Raw genomic sequence first — 20,928 nt, 5'->3', positions numbered from 1 at the left:
TCCATGCCATCTTTAACTGCTGTCTGAGAGTGATGTTGACCGGAAATATCCGTTTTATACATGATAATTCAATAAGCACCCCATTAACCCCAGGTTGGAACGTTGGATCATCAATTCGTGATTCCTAGTACAACGCCATCATCGAAGCCTCGCCGCGGGTAAGTTGGAATAAAGTATCTTGCTAACCATCCCGTAGGAAAACCGCATCCCGTGCCGGCATGTTGACCGACTTCCGGATCCGCAGGCCGCGTTCGTCTTAGATATGAATGATCAATTTCCATTCACGCAGAGCTGAGGCCATCTCTCGCATCCTAGCATGCAATGTCATGAATCTCACGACTCTACTTTATTATAGTGACATTGTAATGCAACTTCGAAGACCATTACGATTATATGAACGCGGCGTGCTGATCCGTGAGCCGCTGAGGGCGCTGTAGATCAAACGGTGACGTCGTAGTCCCAGGGATCTGCTAACTACAGAGAGTACGTTTCTGTAGCCCTTTCCCACTGCGGCCATGCACGTTCGCGCGTCGATAAGGAACTTCCATTTTCGGTTGAGAGCACAGGGTTGTGGCACGTATCCTCCTCGCTTGGCTTAGGCTGTGGCTTACGTTGCTACCTCACCTCGAGCACTCTGGGATGGAAACAGGGGGCCCGTGTTCTCACAATTCGCGGCGTGTGCCATATACACGAATTGTGGGCAGGGATAGCATCCTTCTCCATCTCCATTGCCTGAACTGTACGTTACGAGTGCCTAGCTCCAAATGTTGAAGCAATGCGATTGCCAATGTAGGTCGTTTCACCGACCTTGGAAAAGTATATAAGCATCAAAATCCATCTTAAATAGTCCAGAAATTACCACTGCACTTTTCCCCCATAAGCATTTCGAGGAAACTCAAACCAAGGTTCAGCATGTACATGCTACTGCACCGACTTCTTGACCTGTCCAAGGCCAGAATTGCTGAGTCGAACTCTAACGAAAGAGAAACAATGGCTTGTTGCGAGATTGAGACACCCGTTGATGCCTGCGAGTGGATTACGAGGTACCGCAAGGATGGATCGTCATATAGGGCGCAAATATCGGACTGTGGACAGACGCGTTGCAAATGGTCTAGCAGTTGTTACATCCCACCAAAGCAGTGAAAGCGTAAGCAAGGTGCTTATGCCCTAGTTGACAACCCATACTCTCAGCATCTTGATTCGCTTTGAGGAAGAGCAAAGGACAAGGAATGACTTGACCAGGGGGGGGAGGGCTGTGAGTGTTTATTGTTTAGGCTTAAGCAATTTAACCCTAATTATCGACTTTCTCCAAGGCCGCTCGTATCTTCAAGAGGCTATAGAGATCGTTCTCTCGCCTTGCGTAGTCTTCCCCTTCTAATGTCCACCCATAAGTGCCTGCCTTAGACCCTAGTTTATCCCCTTCTCGCTTGCAGGAGTCAAAGTCTATAATAACAGGATTATCTCCATCCATCATGATGTTTGACGGATTAAGATCGTTGTGCATAAGCCCCAAGCTATGCATATGACGAACACCTGCTTCAATACCATGCAGACAACGAACTATATTAAAATGTGTCCTATCTTTAAATATCTGCGCCAGAGTTAAAGAGTATTTGGCAAAGCTAAGCCCTCTTATCCTACCGTCCTTAACAATGCAGCCTAGGTATTGCACAATGTTAGGATGGGGGTGCCGTCTTAGGACCTCGCAAGCTTCCACCTCAGTTAAACCCTGACGGGCGACATCAAAATTATCGGGAGTATTTTCATAATATAGAAGTCTAGGTCGTTTAAGGTAGGAGTTAGAAGGTAGAGGGTCGGGAGCCCGAGTGAACTCCGGATTAGCTAAAGGCCAGATGTGGTCCGCAGGAATTCTGGTCGTTTCTAGCTTATCGACGTCGATCTTAGAGGAACGGAATATGCGCTGGTGGGTCTTGGCGTAGAGGTATTCGCCGTTGGCTCCTCGTAGGATGATCTTTGCGTGGTCAAAAACCATATCATCGTCCTTTTCAATAAAGATTTCGCCTTTTTCGCATATCTCCATTAGTGCCTAAGTGTTCACCTGGTTAGTATCAGCGTAATTACAGCGAATATAGAACAGAGTTACCACGTGCAGTGGTTCATGGGCGTGGAACGAACGTCGTGTGTCGGGAGTCAATCTAGGATAGCAGATGAGGTGGAGGTGAGGGATAGAGGGGATCGAACGTCCTACGTTTCTCCATTCGTGGCACTTCGATAATCTACGGAATTTATCCGCCGCAGGCACTCAGCCACAGGGCTGAGCAGTTGGCAGAGCTATTTTGCCGATGCGAATATTTGTACTCTGTGGTGGCGCCCGCGCTTGTTACGAACTTGAAGTGGTTGATTGGGTAGATTTATTTGCTAGCAATTTCGCGACCTAGTTGCGGTCTTTACTATTATTTATTATTAATTATAGTACAGTCAAAGGGAAATCTTTCAATCACGTACCGACATATTCCGCGCAAGGTGCAATTGGATATTGCTTTTTGACGTGTGACCCCTAAGCCCCTCCCCCTACCCTTCAAAACATTGTTGTCCAATCCGTCTTCCCATCTTGACATAGCCGACCCATTGTCAAGCTGCGAGCAACACGACGCCTGCATCTCACAAACGGCTGTCCTTATCCCTTGCCTACTCTCTACGCGAAGCCTTGTCCCATCCCGCCCGACGCTTGCCCCATCTAAGCACCATGGTCAGGAGCATAATCGTCAGCCATTTCTTCGAAGCCGTCACAGCCTCGTGCCCAAACTGCCCCGACCGCCTCTCCTGTGGGTTGAGCTCTTGCTTCGATTTTGGAATCCAGTCCGGGAACCAACGTCTGTGGACGACGAAGAAGATCTAGACGTTGGTCAGCTGAAGCCGCAGTCAATGGATGAGGAAGACTCGCCGTTTCTGCCACGTCTGCAAAGGGCCCTCCCACGTACAAGAGCATGAAAGCGCTGGCAAAGTCGTCGGGCAGGTTGCGCAAGTAGCCGCGCCATATGCTCCACCACGACATGTCCAACCCATAAGCCCAGTTGAGGCCCAGACAGACGAGGTTCAAAAGGCCAGCCATGACGCCCGCCGAGAAGCTCCATGCATAAGCGTACTGGGCGGTGCGCCTCCAAAAGTTGGCCGATGTGTCCTGCCGTAGGCGAGGGAATGTGCAGAAGCCCGGAAAGAAGCACGACTCAATATCGTCTCGCTATCCCGGTGTCGTTAGCACGAGGTCAACATACAGAGTGCTCGGACTCACGTCTTGTCGCTTGTGCTCGAGAGCTCCAAGGACTGAAAAGGCCAGGAGGGCGTGGATGCCGCCCCGGATCTGCGTCACATCGACCCCCGGCATGTGCAAAGAGCTCGCCGCGGCGCCCAGGGAGAGGACAAGGCATCCGGTGGCAGCGATGTGAACAGCCGGCCTCGCCTTGGGGCCATGGCCTGCCCAGAGGACGTGGACTGCGTAGGCGCCCAGCGGAATCAGAAACACCTCGAACAAGTCACTGGGGCATTCCAGCACGGAGACGAGACAGTGGTATATGGCTGCGGCCGCGGCCGAGATGATCCAGTAGGAGACGTGGTGAGTTGCAGAGAGCATTTCGGAGGGCATAGACGATGCTGAGCAGAGTGAATATGAGGAAGTGAAGGATGCAAGCACGTTAATAGTCGCCGGAGAGGGGTTGAAATCTTGCATGCTTTCATGGCTTCGCTAGGAGTAGTGTTGAACCTTTGGCCGTCGAAAGCCACGAACCTGCATCTCTGGAGCTTGCGCTGCCGTACCCACATCGATGGCTTAGTCGCTGAAGTGGTAGAGTTTCTTGACCTTGCTTTTACCATTACCATGATGCCTGCGGCTATTGACAATTACATAATGTCCTTGATGCTTGGATGGGAGAGTGCGATTTGTGAGCTTCAACTGACTGGCACATACTTACCCTGTACGAGGAACGTGTTGAGACTTGTTGTCGTTTCATGTCAGTACCAAAACTCCACTGATATAGTATTGTTCTTGATATTCGTTTGGGCGTGTGTCCTTCAATCGACATTCTTTCATCTTCATAAGCGTTGATTGTTTCTTCCAGCCTGCGCCGGTGAGTATTCTTAGGCCAGTGCTGTCTCCCGTCTGGCCATGGACTAACACTAAATGAAGAAGGGTGTACGAAATACGAAGACACAGAGAGCTAAAAGTCTGGTGAATCGCTCGACACGCAATGTTGTCCTTGATTTGGGAACGCATAGCTTGTGAGGTGTGGAGATGAGTCGCGTGCAGGTACTTTGTGTGTAAGCGCCATGACGTGGAGGTCAAGCAAGAGCACAAAGGCGTGACGCACTCAATACCGCGGGCTGTGATGGAGTAAGGACCATTGCAGCAAGGGAAAGGAGGGGGTACAAAGTAACTGTCTTTTGGAACGAGAAGAGGGGAGTGAACATGGACCTTTATCCACCGCTTGGTCTTTTTCCTCGTTCATTCTGGCTGGAGGTGACCAGGAGACAAGGTGCAGATGCCGTCAATCACCTAGCTGCACAAAGATGATCACCTCGGCATATGCTGAGGCACTGTGCTGGATAGTGCAGCAGCTGATCGAGGAACTAATACTATTCTGGGGATGGCGGTTAGCGTCCAAGAGCGAAAAAGAAAGGAAAGAATCAAAAAAGAAACACCAGCCGTGCATGCATCAGAAAAGGAGTCATGGGCATTATTAACCCGAACAGTCCTTTTGCCCGTCCCTGCATCTCCCTCAGCACCACCAAGCTTGTCGTCGATTCAAAAGGGTTGTGATTGCCGTGAAACGAGCGATAAGTTAAACGAACCACGGTAAATGACTTTCGGTGGCACCCACTTTATGTTTGCTTGCGCTTGGTGCCGAAAAAAACAAACACGACGATCTGCTTGCGTGTCCAGGCGGCATCCTTGCCCCCCGTGTCTCTCTCCTGTGTGTCGTGACTGGACCAGAGCGGAGCGTGACCATGTTAAAGCACCTGTGTACAGTACGAAGTATTAGTACGAGTGTTCGCACAGAAAAAGGAGACACAATGGTTGCAAGCAAAAGTCTCACCGCAACCGGGCCAGCGTAGAGATGCCTCAAAGATTGGCTTATCTCCTAATTGATACAGGCTCCTCCATGCCGAGAATCAACGTCTCCATTGTCAACAAGCCGCCGGTCAATGCCCTTGCTACGTACAGTACACCTTGCGGTATCTACCTCGTACTTGGCAAGGTAGGCGCGCCTGGAGAAAACCCCAGTTCTGGACATCCATCTCCCCACCCGCCATTAGCTGGCAAACAAACATCCACCTTTTCGTGCTAGCAAGGCGTCGAGTACTTGTTCTGCACGTGAGCAGTGTACCGGAGCTCCGCTAGCTCGTACCTTGGGGACCCCATCAGGTGGCTGGGGACTCTGCATTTGTTCAGTCGCGAGAAACGTAACCTCTGACCACGTGGTATTTACTGCATGTTTCATGTACCCTCGACCACTCATGCACGTGACGACGCGCGCTCGCACGCCCTGTATACAAGCAGCCTGCCGTAGATACATGTTCGCGCCAGTCACTCGGTACCGAACGGTGGAGAAAACAGACTCAGGTATTATTACCTCGCTGAAGAGACAACCGTCCATCTTCAGTCCCTTTGCGCTTCTCCTCTCCCTTTTCTTCATTCACCTCCTACCTAGTACGACATCCATATCCGGACCACACGTCGTCACTCTCGCCTCCATGTGCGAGCTCGTCCTCGTACACGCAACCGTCTTTCCATTCCTCGTCGACCGCACATGTCTCGAACCACGCTCGCTCCTTTGATCCTCGACTCAGCCATCTTCAGACCTCGGGTCGTCCTTTGATCGGACTCGTCCTCGTTTGCCGCATTAACCTCAATATCTTTGCTCCTCCACCCTCCTCCACCTCTGCCGAGCCGGCGGGTCCTCTCCTCTCTGGACCATGAAGACCGCGAGCTCGCCCGACTGCTCCTCCTTGTTCCCGCAATGGCCGCCTGCTCTCCAGCTCCCGACCTGCTTCAGCGTTCGACGTCGCTCCGTGCCCGCCGTGATCCCTCGTCGACGACGCTGCACTGCTGTTGCGGCCGTGTCGACTGTGTCTTTCTTAGGAAGAGCTGCTCAGTCCTCGAGACGGTCGAAAAGGACGTCCACACGGCGGCCCAACTCGGTCAGGTACGTGTAAAGACACGCCCATCTCTCTCTCCCTCTCTGTCTTCCACACACACATACACACTTTACTCTGGTCGTGTTCGCGCGTCCGAGTAATTTCGACTCTCTGATGCCCCGCGAATCGGCGCTCCGCTTTGCTTCATCCCGCGTCATTCCAGCCTGGGCATTCCTTTTCCTTTGTGCCCGACCAGTCCCCGGACCCCCACCACTTACCCATTGCCCTAATTGCTTGTTGTTTTCTTGCATGCCAGCTGGGCTTTCAACTTTTCCTTCCCGCGCCCCCTGATACCCCACGGGATTACAATATCTCTTTTCCCGGTATAGATGGCTTGGACATAGATGGCGGCCAACACGCTCTGATGGAGTCGTCACTGACCTTTGCCTTGCAGGCCTTGCTCGCCAGGCATGAGGCCTACATGGCTGATGCCGAGCGTGATCGCCTCGACCTGACTGGCCGTATCGAGCGTCTCCAACACGACAAGCAGGACCTCGAGGCCGTCAACGCGAGCAAGATTGAGGAAAATCGCAGCCTGCTCGACCAGCTCGAAGCTCTCAACCATACCGTCTCCGACTCTGACACCAGGATCAAGGCCCTCGAGGCCAGCCTTCTCGCCTCCCAGCAAACTGTCCGCCGCCTCGAGGCTGCCGCCGCCAGGGCCGCCGACGCAGAGCACCATATTGCCGTCCTCGAAGAGGAACAGGACAGACTATACCAGGAGCTGCGGTCCACCAAGGACGATGCTCGTACCCACGCACAGCGCTTCAAGGAGGCGCAGCGCGGGATCCTCGACATGCAGGACCAACTCGAGCGCATGGAGGAGGAGGCTCGCCAGGAAAACGCACGTCACGCCGAGGTGGTCGGCAGGATGGAGCGTCAGCGCGACATCGACAAGCAGCTCGACGTGGCTGCAGGCCGACTCAAGGGCGCCGCCGCCAGCAAATCGCTTCAGGAACAGACCAACGGAAACAAGATTGTCGGCCACTTTGTACGCGACCTCTTGGAAGACAACGCCAACTTACAGCTGGGCATGGCCGAGCTCAGGGAGATGCTCATCAGCTCCAACGACGAGATCCAGTCGCTGCGAGACCAGCTGATGCACCACCAGCCCGTGTCTCAAGACAACGCCGGCCAAGCACGGACGCTCAAGGCCGAGCTTGGATCGATGCAGGGCAGCCCCAAGCTGTCGCAAGAGCTACACATACACCATCACTACCACGTCGCCGGCACCCCCAAGAAACAGGAGGTGAGAAAACCGAGGAAGCGGCGGCAGGGCCTGCTGCCCGGCGTCTACGCCTCCCCCGCGTCTCCCAGACCTCCCGCGCAGTGGGGCCCCGCCAGTTCCCCCGCGGCCCCGGCCTTGGTGTCGCCTGCGACGGGCGCCGCAACGCCAGCATCGTCCAAGCCGCGCCACAGCTGGGGAGGCGTGTCAAACCCTTGTTCAGATCTGTCCTCGTCCCCGGGCTCATCGCCGTCTGGGCTGGGCAGTGCCGTGTTCGACACCAGCTTCGCCGACTCGGATCTCATGACGTCGCCGACAACCAGCTTCGATCCCATGTCGCCGACCTGGCGGGCTTCGCACAGCAAAAGGCCCTCGAATGCATCGTCCAAGAGCTTCCAGTCAATATCCATGTCGCTCATGGACACCGCGCCCACCACTCCGCCTGGCAAGCAGCCTGCTGTTCACGTCTTTCCATCAGACACAATTCAGGAAGAGGACGAAGACGAAGACGCCTTGCCGCAGGGCCACGGCAAGACACCAGTGTTGGTGGTGGAGAGGGCGCATTCTCCCGAGAGCTCGGTTGCAGATGATCCGGATTACTTCCAGCACGATGCGGTCGTCCATTCGCGACTGCTGCGCGCTCCGTCTCACGAGTCCATCATGTCGCTCGCGGGCGGCTTGGATATCCATACGCTCAAATCTCGGCCGAGCCAGATGACGTTACGACGACTCGGCGGCGCTGATGCCGTCGTAACGGGCGTCACGGCCCGGCCGACGCTTTCCTCGGCGTCTGGCAAGCGAAGTGATGTTGCGCTGCGCGACCACTTTGCCGGCTTCCAGACGCCGCGAACTGTTTCGAGTCCCGGCTCCCGACCCCTATCGCCTGGACCCTCTCCTGCGTCGCAAGGAGGCTCTCGCGCGTTTGGCCGCTGGGTCGGATGGCGGCCATGGGGAGCGGGCTCGCGTCCCACTCCCGGAAGTTCGCCGACCCTATCATACAGGGAGAAGGACGGGGACGCAAATCGATCTCCCGGAATCAATCAGCCCGGAGCGATTCCGGGTTTCCAACAGTACTGGGCGGCGCAGAGGCGCAAAGGCGCCCCTGCCAAGGTGACGGCCGAGACGGTGGACCGTGATGCGCTGATCGAGGGCCTGCAAGAGTGAGGAGCCTTGAGCCCGAGATGTCAGCGCCATGAAGTCGGTCGTCACGCGCAGGACCGGTCGGCCATTCGATCCCTATAATGTCTCCTTTGTTCGAGTGCTCTCTTTTTCTATTCCATTTTCTACAAGCATGAAGCGAAGAGCTCGCTTTTCCTCTTGGCGTTTCTAGAGAGAGCGATGACGAATCTCCTTGGCTTCCTGTACCGGGGGAGTTTTTGTGGTCGGTGAACAGAGATACCCTCGACCACCCGCAACAGGCTGGTTTCCTTTTGTTTCTATTGTTGAGAGGCATGGCCTCCCGACCTCTTTCACAAGCCCATGGCATGGCATGGCATGGCATGGCATGACATGGGCCAGGGGTTGATTACGCCCTACACGCATAGCCTAGGTAGACATCTCGAGCACCACAGAGCCGAGATTGATAAATGTAATGAAATGTAAAAGAGTTGGATGATTGCCACCGACGAGGATCAAGGTGCGGGTGACTGGTACTTGTGACTGGGCTGGCGGGCCGGTTGGATTCATCAGGAATGGCGGCGGCCGGGCCCCGCCTGTCCGCCGGGCCGTTGAGGCGGTGCTTTGCGGGGCCGGCCGGATGCGGCTCCATCTACTGGCAATGCTTGGTGAACGCGTTCGCCTATGTTTTGGAACTTGGCGCACCTCTTCCCGATGGAAATATATCGTTGGATTTTTTACTCAAGCCTGAAACCACCTCTCACAGGGCTCGGTGCAGATACTCATACGGGGGATAAAAATGCCGCACTTCCATGTACTCGGAGAACCTCACCTCTTGGACGTCTTCTCTGCCGACCACCGGCTGTGTTGATACACACAGGTGTATGCGGTCACTGGATGCCAGCGATGCAAACGCCGGGTTTGGCATTGCTGTGCACGGTGGAATGCTTGGCCACGAGCCCGTCCACGGGACTGGAGTCGTCACCTCTGCGGATCCAAGGAGGCCTGCTGACGTCGCTGCTGGGCCTGGCGCGTCTTTGCTGCGCCTACCAAGTAAGCAGCAGCCTGTCAGCGTTGTACTAAATTGCAAATATTGCGAGACAAGAATAAAGGCGGCACCACGGCGTCACCGCCAAGCTCGATGGGGAGATGGGCTTGAAACGCCCCCTGTCGCCACTTTTCGATGGTTCTCTTCTTCTCTCTTCCGATCTTCCGATAGCGGCGGGCTGGACAAAGTCGCTCATGTATGTTTGTCCATCCCGTCTCTTGCTGCTCGACCTTGATGGCCCTGGGCATGACAAACAAGCGACTTAGAGGATGAGTGATTGCTCAGAAATCACGCCTCGGCCGAGCCAGAAGATAACAACAAGCGCGCCACATTCCCCTTTGTTATCTCGCCGCAGGGTCGCCCGCCCACGGGCGCCGATCAGCTACGTTGGTGCTATCCCGCACCCAGCTGACACCCGGTCCACCAGCGACACCCGGTCCACAGCGACACCTACCAGATCGAGGCAAAGGCGGTTTCGTCAAAGCTTGGACCCCTTGAGTAATCAAACATACACTCCAGATTTTCAAACATACACTCCCGACCTAAGCCCCATTTGGAAGAAGACCCCGCCACCAAAATTTGGCGCGCGCTTTCCCAACGCCGCTGCCGCGGCTGCCTGCCTAGATATATTGTCGCATATCACGCCCGTGTCAGTTCCTGAAACCTTATGCTCGATCACTGCCACTGCGCCAGGCTTCGCCGCAATGATCGGGTATATATTGTTGCACGAATGTGTGCATCCAATTCTTTTCCTTTCCTTTGTTCTTTAGATAATTCTCATCAATTGACTGATGCCACAAAGATCAACCGCTGTCGTGCGCGAGGTGGGACACTATTGTCTGACATATATGGATTCTATCTGCAATTATTACCAACGCCGGAAGATGCATCCCTTAGAGTCATTCAATTGAAGCTATCAATAAGCCCGGCCCGATCGATCTTCCGATATATATACAATATGCATATAATGGCGGAAGGTCTTTGCCTACCTCTGTGACTGTGACTGTGACTGTGAGGAAGGATCCGTCCGACGCGGCGGAGGGCGAGGCACGTAAGGAACGAATTTGTGACCGGCCTGCCTGCTAGTTTTGTATGGTGCCGTGTCCTCTGATCCCCAGCTGCTGGAAATGCTCCGTAGCCGTCTCGTGAGACTGTGCCGGCGGCTGTGCCCACATGAAGCCGTCGTGATGTGCCTGTGACGAGGAGGCGGTTCTTGCCACTGTGACGGCGCCGGCGCCTGTACGTATACAGGCACAATTGGTGTAGGCGGTGGCATCACATAGTATCCCTGTGACGGCGGCGCCGGCTGTGGAAGTGAGGGCATCGTCGTTTGGTATCCCTGTGACACCAGCGGCACCTGTGGAAGTGAGGGCACCTGTGATAACAGCACCGGCGTTGCTGCTGCTTGTGACTTGATGAAATCACCGATCTGCTGGGCAAGATCGTCAACCCGGCTGCTCACGGAAGCAAGTGTATTCGACCTCTTGTTCATGATAGTGGTGCCTGTGCCCTTCCTCTTCTTCTTTTGCGTCTCTGGTGGCCGTGATACGAGCTCTGGGTTGGCTCTATGCTCCTCTTGCTCCCAAGCACTAAGGATCCGGCCCGTAGATGCCTCTAGTGGAGGACCTCGCGTCTACTGTTTCCACGCCGGCGAGGCTGGACAACGTCAGGATCGGCTTCGTGGTCTGCATCGATATATTGCTGTTGTTCAGGCTGCTAGTAAATTAGTATAGTACTTATGGCTGGAGCAAGATACTTACAGTCACGCCGTAAACCCGCCAGTGGTTATCAATAAGATGCAATGGTATAAGGGCGGCCGCGTCAGCCTGGATCAAATCGCGGATTGTATGCCGGCAGGGCAGCCCCCATTGCATCGTGAAAGCACCCGTACAAATCGTAGGCATGCCTCGATTATCGGCAAGCTCAGCCCGGGCTAGCCTAACTTGCCTGAAGATCTGTTTCATCGGCTGCCAGCCAATTTTTCGGTGCAGTGACTTCATAATCGTCTGCTTGGCCCATTCAACTCTAGCTCTTGCAAACTCGGATTGAAGCTTTCGCGATGCTTCTTTTGCCGATGGGTAACGAGCCTCTGATGTGCTTGTAGCTGATGGAGGTCAATGAAGCGGTTGCGTAATCGTGACTTCAACTCGTGATGTGTGCTCTCCACACGGGAAGTTACCGTAATGTTATAATTTCGGTACTGTTGGATAGCGTAGGTGGAAAACTGGGCACGCCATGGCCAGTAGGTTGTACGGAGGTAATTAACGAGAGCTATAAGAGGAGCTATTTAGTAAAAGGTTAGAGTAGGAGGGTAGTTAGGCTAGGTTACCTGGCTGATCCGAAAACTCTATACAGAGTAGATCCCACTGATCTCTGCACTCCTCAGCCGTGCGAGCCCTAAAGACTGAAACCCAGGCATCACGGATACCGTCAGCTGTGTGCTCAAAAGTCCGCCTTGGAGCCGGGGGTAGTATTGGGTTTCCATCGTCATCTTCACGATCATCTTGTTGCTCAACGCACTGATCTGCCAGTTGTGAGGCATGTTGAATCTGGTAATCAGTGGCACGGTCGATAGGTCGGTCCTCGTCAATGGCATTATCTGCCTGTATAGGGTCGTCGAGAGCGGCTGCTGCAGCGAGGCGAGTCTCCTGTTCTGGCCTATCTCCGCCAATCTCGGTGCCATCGAGGGATCCTTCCCACTTCTTCTTGATGTGAAGGATCACGTTCTTCATCATATGCCAAACGCACACTTGTTGTTGCGTTGATGGGAAGATAGAGTCAAGGGCGTTCTTCAGGGCGGTATCAAAGTCGGTAATCACAACGCCCGGGTCCGGAATATCAGCCTGCCGACCAGCCTCACGCAACTGTGAGAGGATCCATTGGAACGCGCCTTCGTCTTCCTTGGCAGTGAGGCCAAAGCCTACACTGAAGCTCTTGTGTAGCCCTGTTGTGCCAATGATCTGTAGAAGCGGCATGTTAAAGCGGTTGACCTTATACGTATTATCCATGATAAGGAGCTCGGGGTTACGCTTCCAGTCAGCAATACAGTCATCGTATGTCCAGAAAAACCTCCAAACCTTCCCATTAGGGCCACGGTCAACTGCATAGTAGCTGATTTCCCCTTTGCTTTAGCATCTTTGAGTACATCGAGGAAGGCTGTGTAGATGTAGAGGCGCCGTAACGGAAGGCACGAAGTTGCAGCTGGATGAAGTGTATATCAGAATCGGTAATAAGGAGCTCAGGATATTCCTGTCGGATAGCATCCACGATATCCCTGCTCTTGTTATTGACGTTCTTGCTAAGCCCTCGACGAGGCTATGAAGACGCTCGATGCCGAATTTGCGTTGGCTTCGTTGACGGACGATGGGGTTAGCAATTGGCTCAAATAGAGGTTCGTGGTTATGAGAGCCGTGCTTGATGGTGACTTTGAATGCATTGCAACGTCGGTAGAAGCGGATGTAACAGCGAAAGTCACATCCCGACTTCTTGGATGACGTCTTGTATATACCCTCTGCCTCGTCCCAGGGCCTATACTGACCACTGTATTCACAGCGGATATTGGCTTCCTTGCGCCTAGGCTTGCCGGTATTCTTGCTATTTGCAACGACTACGACGTAGCCAAGGAGCTCTTGCGTAGCTTTGAGTGTTTCAAGCGCCTCATCATACGTATCGAAAGACATCTCCGTGATAGCCTCGGTGCTACTGTTGGTATTGCTTTCGGTCGAATTCATCGGGACGATTGACTAGACGTGACTATTGCGGTAGGCGGCGGCGGCGTTGTTGTGTTGAGTCAAGTGGTGATAGCTTCAATTGTTGATGATTGCGAAAATGCAGATGGCGGCCAAAAGGCAGGTGGCTGGGCGGGTGGGCGGCGGCGATGGTCACGGCAAGCCAGGGCGTTGGGAAAGCGCGCGCCAAATTTTGGTGGCGGGGTCTTCTTCCAAATGGGGCTTAGGTCGGGAGTGTATGTTTGAAAATCAGGAGTGTATGTTTGATTACTCGGACCCCTTAGCTGGCTGGTCGAGTTCCTCCATTCATAGCTCGGAGAGCTCAGGTACCTCGGTTTGTGGGTGGTTGGGAAGCTCCGTCGCCAACGCCCCTAAAAGGGAGGGACTCTCGTCTGGCCCTGACCATCCTCACGGTCTTCCAAGCTGGTGAGGCAAAGAAGCATCTTTTCTCCATCACCTCCAATCAAAGGACAGTCGTTTCGTCAACCATTTCTCGAGCTCACCGCGCAGGACCTCTCACCATGCATCCCCTCGGCCCCTTCGCGCCTCTTCTGGCCCACTCGGCCGGCAAGACGTGTCCCAGCGACTCGCCGCTCTCGTGCCACAACTCGTCAGCCGTCGTCGATACCTGCTGCTTCATCCCGGCCGGTCAGCTGCTCCAGACGCAGTTTTGGGACACGCACCCCCCGACGGGGCCGTCTGGTACGTAACAAGTCGTGGCCTCCTCCCGATGATGAATATCTCAGCAATAGCATCAAACTCCATCGAGCCTGGGTCAGATGAATAGGGGTTAAATGGGGCGGCAAGCGCTGAAAATAAGACAATGCCCTGATCTATGAACAGACTCGTGGACCATCCATGGCCTCTGGCCCGACAACTGCGACGGCTCCTACCCGACGGCCTGCGACACGGACCGCGTCTACACCAACCTCAGCGACGTGCTCACGGCCGCCGGCGCACGCTCGACGCTCGACTACATGGACCGATACTGGAAAGCCTACCGCGGCGCCGACGACACCCTGTGGGAACACGAGTGGGCCAAGCACGGCACATGCATCAGCACCCTCGCGCCCAGCTGCTACGGCGCGCGCTACCGCCCGGCCGAGGAGGCGGCCGCCTACTTTGTGCGCGCCGTGGGGCTCTTCAAGACGCTGCCGACGCACGAGTGGCTCGCCGACGCGGGCATCGAGCCGTCGTACCGGCGCTCGTACTCGCGCGACGAGATTCAGGACGTGCTGTCGGAGCGGCACGGGGCGCCCGTGACGCTTCGCTGCAGGCGCGGGGCCATTAATGAGGTGTGGTATCACTTCAATGTTCGCGGGTCGCTGCAGGATGGCGAGTTCGTTGCGGCTGATCCGGATGGACCGAAGAGCTCTTGTCCATACACGGTTCGGTACCTGCCCAAGGCTCGGCGGTGGAATGAACAGGCTGCCGTGTAGAGAGGGAGGACCAACGGGTTGGAGGGAAGACCGACGAGGCATATAGACCGACGGACATGCTTGTATATCAGTCCGTTCTTCTGCACACGGCGGGCCGGAAGATATAGAGGACGGAATTGGCAGCTGAGAAGACTTACATGTAATGACTGTTCCATCAGGTGAATCTACACATCACACGTTGCATATATAAATTCATTGTGCCCAGTTCTTTCTTAAGCCTCGCCCCTTGGTCTTGGTGCTCATCACATTTGCCGGATAGTTTAAACAATGCTAAATGCCGTCTCTTTCTTTCTGTCGAGTCTCGTTTGCGTCTTCCTCCTTCCCCTTCTGCCCGCACGCCTTACACGAGGACGTGCTGACAGTGCTTACTCTCGAGTTGAGGGTCATAATCGTCTCCTTAATGCCAGAGAATCGCTGTTAGAGAACCGGTCCTGGAGCACGCACCGGCTACCCCGGAGTGTGCAGAGACTGACATTCAAGGCAGGCCATGAAATGTTTATTCTGACCTATCTTCCCAGCTCGCTCCGAATATTGTACCTGTTTGAGGACTCTGGTCGCCGCATTTATCCGAAGCAAAGGGAAGTCAATGGCTGACAGGCGCCCGTTTGGAGTCCGCACATCCCGAATACGCAACTCCGTTGACGAGCCAACTGCTTGCTTCATGACTGACGCCAAATATGTCTTTGGAAACTACACCTACGACCGCCTTGAGCGAGGCGAACTCGACCATGACGATAGCTGGCCTTGACCTTGCTAAGCTATGCCCGACGAACACGGACACGGTCTCGGAATACCAGCTTTGGTGGGAGGTTGTACTTTGTTGGCGTCTGGAACCTATGAAGAAGAAAAGGAATGATGTTGGCTAATGTTTGATGCTGTAGGGGCCTGTATGAGTTCGGTATAGATGGAGATGTTGATTAGGAGTCGACTTCCTTGCGAAGTGTCTAGATTATACAAGCAAATAACGCCTTCAAGGTTAAGGTCTACGGAAGGTGCTTGGAATTTGTGTCAATCCCCAATCCCTTGGTTGCATGTCATGTCTAGAATATCAGTTCAAGCAATCATGCACGCCATATTGATCATCTTTTCGCGAACCGGCGAGCGTCTAGTGTTTGTCAGGCGCGGGACTCCATGTGACCTTGAGCCAAACCGCTTCCCGGCTTTCCGGCGTAACCCCGAATCACTCTCTGGGTGCGCCGCTATTCTTAATCCATCGCACTCCCGTTGAACAATGACTTGGACTTGGGACGCGGGACGAAGAACTAAATGATGACCGTCGCGGGGAGAAGACCTGTCAAGGTGGGGTGGAGCATCGAGACGCTGGCTTGCGAGACGATGAATGCTCAGGAACAAGGGATTCCCAATCTGGGCGAATAGAAGCACAAGCCCCAGGGCGAGCGAGCGGAGGTGATGCGGGAATGGTTTCGAGCCCAACTAGATTCCTTAGATACGGCCGCGCTTGCGAGAGGTCGATGTTGCTTCGATCTTGCCGATGAGGAGGAGTTCCGGATGGTGGCGGCTGACTTACTGTTGCGAAGAAAGGGCCGGTGAAGATGCCGACGAGGCACACGGAGACCGAGGCGGCAATGATGTTGGGCACTCATAGATGGCGAGCTCGCTCATCAGCACACCGCAGACAATGTCGATACATGGCTACATTGTAGACTTACAGCCAAAGACGAGCTGGAGAACAATGGCGGCGAGACTGTAGGCGAGAATCGGGTGGCGCTCGCCGAACCGGTAGGTCAGCTCGGCAAAGAGCAATCTCCCGGGCTGGATGCCGCCGTTAAAGCCTACAGGAACGCAACCCATCTGCGACATGTTTCCCCCACGCACGTCGACGAGATACTCGACGACCCAGTCGCCGCCGGTCATAGTAAAGCCAAAGGAGAAACAGAAGAAGCTGCACAGCGGTCAGACTCCGGGCAGGGACAGCGTTGCCTTGATGAACCCTCGCGCACTCTTATCGCTCCGAGGCTTCCCGTCGCGGCCGGGGGACCTGCTCTAACTAAAGTCTCTGGGATTCAGCTTCAGGGAGTTTTGAAGGGCGACGATAGCAAGCGCCATACTCGTCCCTGCCAGACCCAGGGGGAGCCCGTAGAATAGATACCAGCGCGAGACAACGAAGGGGGCGAACGATGTCAGTTTCACTACCGCTTCATCCAATGGAGAGCGACTTTTCGTATGTGGACGAGTTTCAAACGTCGTCTTTCGAACAGGCATTGATCTGGAATCGTCGGGGGAACCGGATTTTTTAACTTCTCCTGGGGTCTCCAGGGCCCGATGTGGAGAAGCACAGCCCGCGCCGCTACGGCCCGGCATACCCACCCGATGCCGGGACAGGTACTGTCAAGCTGGTAAAATACCGCTATACCATGAAAAATAGGGGCACCCCCATTGGAGGTGATGTTAATGCGTATTATAAGCCCTTCTCTGCTCTGACAGGTACTCAAAGTAGGAAGTGGTGATATTGATATAATTAAAGTCCAATACCTCTACCATCGTATAGGCTGGCTATTGAGAACACGAGAAGCGGTCCTATTCGCCTGCAGCCACCAGGACATTTCGAGGTCCAGTACTTGGTAGGCCAGCTACCAGACAGTACACTAATTAATAGGCCTCTCCTTTCAAAACACTCTATGGACCCTCAGACTCCTCGCCACCTTCCCGGTGTCGCAGCTGGCTGCGTGTGGCTCGAGGTACCCTTTCTTCAAGGCCATGGAGACATTGATATTCAGCTTGTATTGGACGCCAAGTCCGGGCTGGTCAAAGAAAGGCGCAATAGGGCCAGCCGACACGGGAAAGTCCTTAATCACCTTGTACACGCGGTAGTTGAACGGATGGCTGTAGTCAATGCACATTAGAATGGCTGCTCCTCTCGGCAAGTTTGGTTCGAAGGAATTTACCTCGGATCTGCTGGGTATGGCGCCAGGCTAGCCGGTGGTAGCGATCGCTTCTCATATGGCGTCCCACAGGGAGACAGAAACTTGCCACCCTCACCTCCGAAGCGGTCAACCAGCGTTCCCGGGGTTAAGGTCTTCTTCTCCTTGATGGGCCTGCCGCTAGAATCGAGGTTGAAGCCGTCTTCCGGAGGATACCGATACCACTGGTCCTTGCCAAATTCGCCTAGAAAAGCACCGGGGCATGTCTTGGAGAAGGGGACGTAGGTCTTCCAGACGGCTTTGGGGGCATCGCCGGTCTTGAAGTCGACGGGGCCGAGACGTTTATCGCCGCACAGGTGGGTTTTTTGCAGTGAGGCATCAAACGCGGTGCCGGCGCAGTAGTTTTGCGGGTCGCAGCTTACTGGCTTCGCCACTTTTGCGTACGCAGGGCTGATTGCAGCCAGAACCAGCAGCGAAAGGGAGAGAATGGACATGATGGGTGCGATGAAGCTTTTCCCCCGGTAGTAACAAGCGCTTCTAGAGTCTGGTGATGGCTAAACGGAGATTAAAGAGGCAGATGGCGGTAAAATGTCTTCACCCTTTTGTAATTAGTCGTTGCACGAGAGGTAAAGAGGTGATAGTTTTCACAACGTACTCGTTTCCCGAGAGCAAGTCGAGTGAGCGGTTAGAGTGACATGAGCGTGCGTGACGTTCCTTTACACCCCCCTTGCGATTCGCTGTACAGACGCCGTCTTTGCTAGAGATAATCAGGCTACGACTCTGACAAGCTATAAAGACTCAATCAAGAAGAGCCTCTGAGAACTCTCTAGAGACGTCTCGTCGTGTACGAGTAAGGAAACGGCATCAAGGAGATATTTATAACCAGCCTCAGGTGAGGTGGGGCTCATAGCACAGCCCGAAAGACGAACTTTCTTCAATAATCCCTTCTTTGTATATACATTTATTTTTTTACCACATGACTCTGTCAAATTCCCGGATGCTGCGGACATTGCGACTCCGCAGACGTGGGCATTTGCTAAGTAATTTGTCCTATGCCTTCGCTATATTGTATGATGCTGTCTCCACCTTGATGGGTCTTTCCCACGGCGTGTTCCACGGACTGTTCGGAGCTTTACTGAGCCTGGTGGACGGCCAAGGAGCATAAGCCCCCGAAGCGGGGTTAAGGCCGAAAGTTCTCGGTCCTCCGCGTTGCGTACTGTCAGGACAAGGGCCTATAATACGCGTTAGTAACACCTCTATCGGGGGTGCCCTCATTTTGCATGGTGTAGCGGTATTTTACCAGCTTGACACGTACAATGATTACATGTTTATTTTCGTGAAACCTAGCCACTCAAAAATTGCGAGCATGATACTGCGACTCGGCCCTTGTTATGCAGCGAGAGGGGGACGCTTTGTCTACACGACTAGGAGCAGCGAGAATGCACTTAAAAGCGGCATATTAGACCAAATCGTCCTAGTTCCCTATTGCTCGTTGGCCGAACGAAAAAGAAGCAGTACATAAGTATAATCCCTGAGTGAAAATGATTAGAGGACGAGGTTACTCGCAGCATATGTCCGGAATAGGTCGACCTCGCGTTAAGAAAAGAATATTATGCCGCCTTAGATTCCTAGAATAAAGAGCAAGTCTACCTCGCCGCGTGCACTATAGTATCCATGACTATACATCTTTGCAAGGGTGACATTTATAGAGTTACTGTTAGGATAAGAAAGGGCCTATAATACGCGTTAGTAACACCTCTATCGGGGGTGCCCTCAATTTGCATGGTGTAGCGGTATTTTACCAGCTTGACAGTTACATCTCTACAACTAGAGTCGTCGCGTGGTAGCTGCCGAGTTCTTAGTAGTATATAAGTTCGAGTTCGTGGCCAGTAGATAGGTCCTGCATGCAATTTGCGCTTGATGTAATCATTATATCGTTATGCATGCGAGCCAAGGGATAGCTATACCGCTGTAACGCAGATATTGTTCCATTTTTTCAGGAAATTTTGGCGCCTGCTACGATCAGATCGATCCATCTACATCTATAATGGACTCTGGCAACCGACGTACCAGTAGCATCCGCATGAATTCTATCAAAGAGTCATGCTAGCTACATGCACGGAAACGCGTGTCTCCCCTTGAACCTGGAAAATAACAAGACCTGTATAAAGACCACTCGAAGACTTCCCACCACCAACCGCTGCTCGAAAGTCTTGGCAATCCGGCAGCGTTCTAGAGCCGTTCGGCCAGGTAACGATAATTGCAGCGTGAGTTTCCCTTAGACGGCGAAACTGGATTATTACGTCAAAGGGTCAAGAGATACAGGCTCCGATAACCTCAATAACGCTGGCAAGTGGAGTCTTGACAACCCTGCCGAGCCACGCTAATTAGTTCCCTATACGTATTAAGCGTAAGAGTTAATGTTAAGCATACACCGAACGATGTGGGTAAACAAATAGCAGCCGGTTGTGGGACATTTAGCACGAGTAGGTTATCAGAGCATTAGAACTATTTGGTGAAAAGAACAATGCTGGCGCGTGTGATTCTTACCGATGAAGGCGCCGAGCCGCGGTCATTCGACTGCCTGGGCATGTCCTCAAAGGGCTGGCGTAAGCGTTCCGGAGTCGGCGCGCAATACATACTCGTCTTGGACAATAGGAAGCCGTGGAGCGCCGATATGCAAATCTTCCGCCCAGGCTCCGGCCAATCCTTTGAAAATTCACCGAAGAGTGGGTTAAATGTTTCGACAATTCCCGGAATATTGGGAGAGACGGTTCCACGACCCGACTGTGTATCATTGTTGAGCCGTCTGCCAACGAACGCAGCCAAGAGATCAGTGTCATCAGCAGAAAAGTCGTTGATGAAATGCTGCAGTATCATGGACATTGACACCTGCTCCGAGCCGTGTCTGGGTTACACGGATTGTGAATATCCAATTATTATGGATAGGTGATGGAGCCTTTGGTGGGCCAGTGTAACGAAGCGGGCCTCGGGCATCATGTGCCGTCTGCGCCATGGAACACCTGTTGCGGTTGTTGATGCAGCTACATTGGCTTGCCTAGGCCAGATGATGGTCTGGGCATGGTTCTAGTCTATTGCCCAAGGAGCCACTGCCAGCCAGATTATTGATATATATTTCGATCGTCATACATTATAGTCTAGTGAGCTTCCAAACCACCCGTAGCTGGACAGATTGATCCACCCTCAGGGCCCCAACTCCGAGGAGCATACGGGAAAAGCTACCCTTTCTCTCGCGTCGGCTGCTTATTTGCTAGCTTCGACTATGTACTTCGGCAGGCAGTCGGGCCTTGAGGTAAAATGCATGTCTTTCTTTAAC

General features: G+C 53.7%; 5 protein-coding genes across 5 annotated transcripts; 2 read left to right on the top strand and 3 right to left on the bottom strand.

Moving 5' to 3' along the window:
* Positions 1-2,649: 2,649 nt before the first annotated feature.
* On the bottom strand, positions 2,650-3,592 carry HRG_00033 (uncharacterized protein; the record flags this gene model as incomplete). The annotated part of the gene is made up of 3 exons (XM_044858504.1): positions 2,650-2,836; positions 2,943-3,202; positions 3,254-3,592. The coding sequence occupies 3 exons, from the start codon at positions 3,590-3,592 to the stop codon at positions 2,650-2,652; spliced, it is 786 nt and encodes a 261-aa protein (XP_044724904.1).
* A 2,383-nt stretch (positions 3,593-5,975) lies between these two features.
* Positions 5,976-8,542, top strand: HRG_00032 (uncharacterized protein; the record flags this gene model as incomplete). The annotated part of the gene is made up of 2 exons (XM_044858503.1): positions 5,976-6,161; positions 6,548-8,542. 2 exons carry the CDS (start codon positions 5,976-5,978, stop codon positions 8,540-8,542), a joined length of 2,181 nt encoding a protein of 726 aa, XP_044724903.1.
* Positions 8,543-11,803: 3,261 nt separating this feature from the next.
* HRG_00031 (MULE transposase domain-containing protein) lies at positions 11,804-12,550 on the bottom strand (the record flags this gene model as incomplete). Its single annotated transcript, XM_044858502.1, has 4 exons — positions 11,804-11,813; positions 11,872-11,908; positions 11,971-11,996; positions 12,063-12,550. 4 exons carry the CDS (start codon positions 12,548-12,550, stop codon positions 11,804-11,806), a joined length of 561 nt encoding a protein of 186 aa, XP_044724902.1.
* Positions 12,551-13,791: 1,241 nt separating this feature from the next.
* Positions 13,792-14,709, top strand: HRG_00030 (ribonuclease t2 family domain-containing protein; the record flags this gene model as incomplete). Its single annotated transcript, XM_044858501.1, has 2 exons — positions 13,792-13,972; positions 14,114-14,709. 2 exons carry the CDS (start codon positions 13,792-13,794, stop codon positions 14,707-14,709), a joined length of 777 nt encoding a protein of 258 aa, XP_044724901.1.
* A 1,443-nt stretch (positions 14,710-16,152) lies between these two features.
* Positions 16,153-18,085, bottom strand: HRG_00029 (uncharacterized protein; the record flags this gene model as incomplete). Its single annotated transcript, XM_044858500.1, has 5 exons — positions 16,153-16,167; positions 16,238-16,308; positions 16,380-16,612; positions 17,413-17,553; positions 17,616-18,085. The coding sequence occupies 5 exons, from the start codon at positions 18,083-18,085 to the stop codon at positions 16,153-16,155; spliced, it is 930 nt and encodes a 309-aa protein (XP_044724900.1).
* Positions 18,086-20,928: the final 2,843 nt, after the last annotated feature.

Source organism: Hirsutella rhossiliensis (genome assembly GCF_020360975.1).
Source record: "Hirsutella rhossiliensis strain HR02 chromosome Unknown scaffold00001, whole genome shotgun sequence".
NCBI classification, from domain to species: domain Eukaryota; kingdom Fungi; phylum Ascomycota; class Sordariomycetes; order Hypocreales; family Ophiocordycipitaceae; genus Hirsutella; species Hirsutella rhossiliensis.
The sequence above is the reverse complement of the archived record's forward strand: the minus strand, read 5'-3'. Positions and strand labels throughout refer to the sequence as shown.